The 4660-nt window shown below is 26.7% G+C and overlaps 2 protein-coding genes across 2 annotated transcripts in view; one reads left to right on the top strand and one right to left on the bottom strand.

Moving 5' to 3' along the window:
* Window positions 1-469: 469 nt before the first annotated feature.
* LOC100160007 (transcription termination factor 4, mitochondrial) lies at window positions 470-3644 on the bottom strand. Its single transcript, XM_001944954.3, has 2 exons — window positions 3328-3644; window positions 470-1497 (listed from the first exon to the last, which is right to left on the bottom strand). Exon 2 carries the CDS (start codon window positions 1490-1492, stop codon window positions 617-619), a length of 876 nt encoding a protein of 291 aa, XP_001944989.4. The 5' UTR covers window positions 1493-1497; window positions 3328-3644; the 3' UTR covers window positions 470-616.
* Window positions 3645-3896: 252 nt separating this feature from the next.
* The window catches only part of LOC100575793 (glycine--tRNA ligase-like), a 3517-nt gene continuing 2753 nt past the window's right edge, over window positions 3897-4660 (top strand). Inside the window, exon 1 of the mRNA XM_003245009.3 lies at window positions 3897-3903. Coding sequence (XP_003245057.1) covers window positions 3897-3903 — 7 coding nt within the window. The remainder of the gene's footprint in view (window positions 3904-4660) is intronic.

Here is a 4660-nt window from a genome sequence, read left to right as displayed (position 1 = left end):
AAGTACATTATTCTGTAACCAAAAAATATTAAAACACAGTTTGTTTTTATAGCTATTTTATGTTTAAATTTGGACGAAATTATACTTCCTTGAGAGTTGAGGTTTTGAGGTAATGAGATAGATAGATAGATAGATAGATAGAATTATATAACTTAATTTTTCTGATCTAAAACACCATTAACATTACTAATTTGTTTTCTTTTAGTTAGATAACTCTTAAACCAGAAAATTTCACTAATACCATAACAACTGAGTACTGTAAATAATAAACAGTAATCTACTGTATCGAAAGCTTTTGCCAAATCTAAAAATTTGGCTAACAAATTATGCTAACAAAATACATTATGAAAGTGTAAATAATTAATGTGGCTCTAATGTCCGAGTTATTGAATTGAAAATTATTAGTAAAATTAATTAAAGTTTACAACATAAAAAATACATGCAATTGATTAAATGAAAAAAAAAAATATGATTTTAACATAATATATATTTTATTTTTTTTACATAATTTAAATTGATTTTTTACAGTAGTTGTTTAGATATGTATTTTAGTGTATTTATAGCTTATACACACTATTAACAATGTCTTCTACAAACTATACATCACATATAAAAATCAATTATCATCACTGTAATATTCACGTTCATCTGAATCATCATCATTCTCTTCATCTAATTGTTTTTTAAATATTTTTTTAAAAACAAAAAATTCTTCAGCTGTAACTCCAGCAACTTTAACAGCAAACTGCTTATCACTTGTTTCAATGATTGCTTTCAATGAAGGATTACCAGTTATTAGATTTGGACTAGCCTTTGGATCTCGAGGTTTGTACATACCTAGTTTTACCAAAAAAGTATGTCTACATTTTAAATCAAAAAGTGTTGAGGACAAAACACTCGTCGTAACAAATTGAGTAGGACCAAGTTCCATGTTCAACAATATATAATCTAATTTAGACTCAATATATTTCCAATTGTCAAACAAAATATTTGGCGAATATGATATCAATTCTAATAACCTATTTTGTTTATTACCAACATATGACAAAAGTTTAGGAATTCTGGATAGAATTAGCTTATCGTCTAGCAGCAAACAAGAAGGTTGTAAAATTATTAGTTGTCTTAATTTTTTGTCTTCAAAACGAAAGTTAGTCCATGCAATCATGCATCTTTGTAAGTGTTGTCTATTTATACTTAATATATCTGGATTTGAATCTATCATTTCTAAAAGCTCAGATGTTTTAAAGTCATACTGCGTTAAATATTCAAATAGTACAAGCCACCTTGATTCAGTGTAAAATTTTAATTTCTCTTGATGGTTGTTTATAACTTTGGATAACATTGTACTTTTTACATTTAACTGCTTAGCCAAGTTACATAAGTGTTCTGGTACGACATTCAAGTCATTTACTGCAACAGACATATTTTTAGATGTGATCATTTTTGAACAATGACACAAATAACATGTTCGAAATGTTCTCATTAACAACATTGTAACTGAAAAAAAAAATATTTTTACACATTTAATACCTATGAATTCCTTCAATAATTAAATTACACAAATTTTAAACTTGAATCAATATCATAAGTTATTTTTTTTAACGTCGCATTCTTATAATAGCTATAGTGATTAACGCTATACTTAAGCTCTTTAATCAAAGACTATCGTTTCTTTATTGTCTATACAGTACTTTCCAAAAGTCCCATATCACCCTTGTATCTTTGTGGCAAAAAATGTATATTTAAATATGCGTTTTTACTGTAAAAGTATGAAAATTCCAATTGAATGGCATAAGATTAAAATTTTTTGTTTCAAAAATACAAATTTTTTTGATTGCAATTAAGTTTTTTAAATTTTGAAGATAGCTATTTTCTTGGACATATTTTTAAAAACAGTTTTCAAAAAAAATTTTTATTAAAATTTAATGAAAATTGACCAAACTAAAACAAATTAAGTTGTTGACTTAGTTAGAATAATGCCTATAGTTATATGTTAGCAAAACACTAATCATATGATTTAATCAAGATCAATGGAACGCGTATTATTTTTATGATAATTTGTAAATATCTAATTATTATTGGAGCTTTGTTAATTGTTAAATGATTTAAATGTTCCCAAAAATTGAGACATTAATCTGTTAATATAACATTGATTTTGACGATCTTGATAAATAATAGGTAGGTACTCAATTCAAAAGCTTGCCGCTTGTTTGAAATTTTCATTATTTGGAAGGTAACATTCTACCATGTCAATGAAATCATGTACTCATAATGTAAACATCATTTTTTAAATCTAGAACAAAATAAGTACGAAGTAGATAAAGTAGATAGTTATAAAAAAATTCTGCAAGATTAATTAAATCATGTGATTCGTGTTTTGCTTACAGTAACATAATGAGGTATTATTCTAATGAAGGCAACAATTTAAATTTGCTTTACTTGGCCAAATTTCGCTCAATTTTGATAAAAAATATTTTAACTGTTTCTAATCTATAAAATAGCTATTTTGAAAATTTAAAAACTTGATCGCATAAAAATATTTGAATCTTATGCCATTTAATCAGAATTTTCATACTTATACATTAATGTTAAAAAACCACAGTTAAATATATTGATTTGCCACAAAGATGCCACAAGGGTGATACGGGACTTTTGATACATACAACTTAGCTTAATCAAAAAATTATTTCATTATGAACAATTTGATAAAAATGATTTATTGTTTCAGTATAAATAATAAGCAAAATAAGTACCTAACCTTTTTATGAATTCTTCAAAATGTATTTTGTTAATAAATGATTGGTTTATAGTATTAAAAGACTGATTAAAATTGATGTAGCTTACAATTTTAACATATCCTCATTACTTTGTCTCAAAAGTAGAATACACTAGTTCTGTTCATTTTTTCCCTTTTCCGTCTATACAATTATGTAATAGATGTGTGCCACACAGTGTATTCTACTTACAGATAAAGTATAGGTATACATGGAAATTCACCAAGTATGCTCACCCCTATTTTTCTAAACCCATTATCATGGACCTAATATTCTTAAATCTTAGTAGGTAAACCAAGTTAGACGAATCGTAAACTTCTCGTTTGAATTTAAATTTAAATTCATCAATATTTTCAAAAAGTCACATTTTGTATTGCTATGATACTTCTTACATGCTATTTTATAGATAAAATAGATATTTAAAAATACGGTCCTTAGGTATAGGTACTTTTAAAATTCATAAAAATCAGGATTTGAATAAATTCATTATTATAAGAAAAAGAGGGGTGGGTATGCTTGGTGAATCTACCTTTAAATATATTGATATACTTACTTAATCTTTGTGGATAAAGCTAATATAAAGTGTAAAATGTATTCGCAATTACTTAGCGTTTTACTGTTTTTACACGATTGCTAACATAATAAATTGCATTAACAATGAACTAATAACAGTAAACAGAGAAATGAGAATAGCTGCGGCCGTCTTAATGTCTAACAGTCACAGCTAGCGGTTATAATATGTAGTATTGTAGTATCTTAATTCGTTCTAACACTAATAAATTATGAATTATAAATTATTAAATAATTATTTATACTCTAATCATAAAAATGTGTGTGAATTTGTGGGATCAATGCTTGGGAACTATTTCTCGAACGACTACAGTGATAAGAAACCTTGTACGTTGTGTTGTATTTCATTTAATTTCAGGGGTGCCGTACTATTGCTTCTTTACGAAGTAGATGTCGTCCTATGTCACGGAATAATTTTTGTAAATTGTTTTAAAGTATATTTTTTTAAAGTATATTATTATAAATAAATTCTATTGGCGTTATTACCACGATAGTTATACCGAACTTAACCGACATAATAACATATTATTACATAATGACAAATAAATAATAATGGAAAGTAAGGTTAATTCCTCTAAAGACTATACAATCTAATACACGTTTTTCAGTAATTCAGTTTACAATTTACATTAGCTAGAGCATTAGAGCAGTTTAAACATGTCATTTGACTTGAAGTATTTAAGACATCACTTTTTACGGAAACGGGTATGTATAATACTACTGTCTACTGTACTGAATAGTTTAGCCATTGTTTGGAAATGTAAGTTTTTTATTAATTATGTAAGTATGTAATACACTAGTACCTTTTCTGTTTCCCTATCCACACCGCGTTTATATGCAGCAGTTAATTCGCATTGATTTAATGCGCATTAGGGAGCGAGTTTATATGCACCTAAAATATCAAAATTAGAGGTCGGGTAAAATTTTAAGTTAAAACAATTATAAACAATTTAAACAATTATAAACATTTTTTTTTAAATTGCCGCGAAAAAATTAATTCGCATTAAAGCGTTTACATGCATTTCTTAATCCCGGAGTAAGAGTTAATTCGATTTGACGAATCGTATTAAATAATAAATGCGCATTAGTTTAATGCGAATTAAAAATGCGTTTATATGCACCCAACTCCCGGATTAACTCAATGCGCATTAACAGCTGCATATAAACGTGGTAGTATACAGTGAATGAGGTCGAGGTACTATATTATGATTTTTCCGTGGTGTGTTTACATCACAGTTTATAGAAGCACAAAACCATATGTATTGTAAAATATTACCTAATGCATTGTCTAAGTTATAATCAAGGTGTATTGATAA

This window comes from Acyrthosiphon pisum, chromosome A2 (genome assembly GCF_005508785.2).
Source record: "Acyrthosiphon pisum isolate AL4f chromosome A2, pea_aphid_22Mar2018_4r6ur, whole genome shotgun sequence".
Classification (NCBI taxonomy): domain Eukaryota; kingdom Metazoa; phylum Arthropoda; class Insecta; order Hemiptera; family Aphididae; genus Acyrthosiphon; species Acyrthosiphon pisum.
The sequence above is the reverse complement of the archived record's forward strand: the minus strand, read 5'-3'. Positions and strand labels throughout refer to the sequence as shown.

Excerpts from the sequence above, each read along its gene's own strand:
- LOC100160007 (XM_001944954.3), bottom strand. The coding sequence starts at position 1,492 with ATGTTGTTAATGAGAACATTTCGAACATGTTATTTGTGTCATTGTTCA.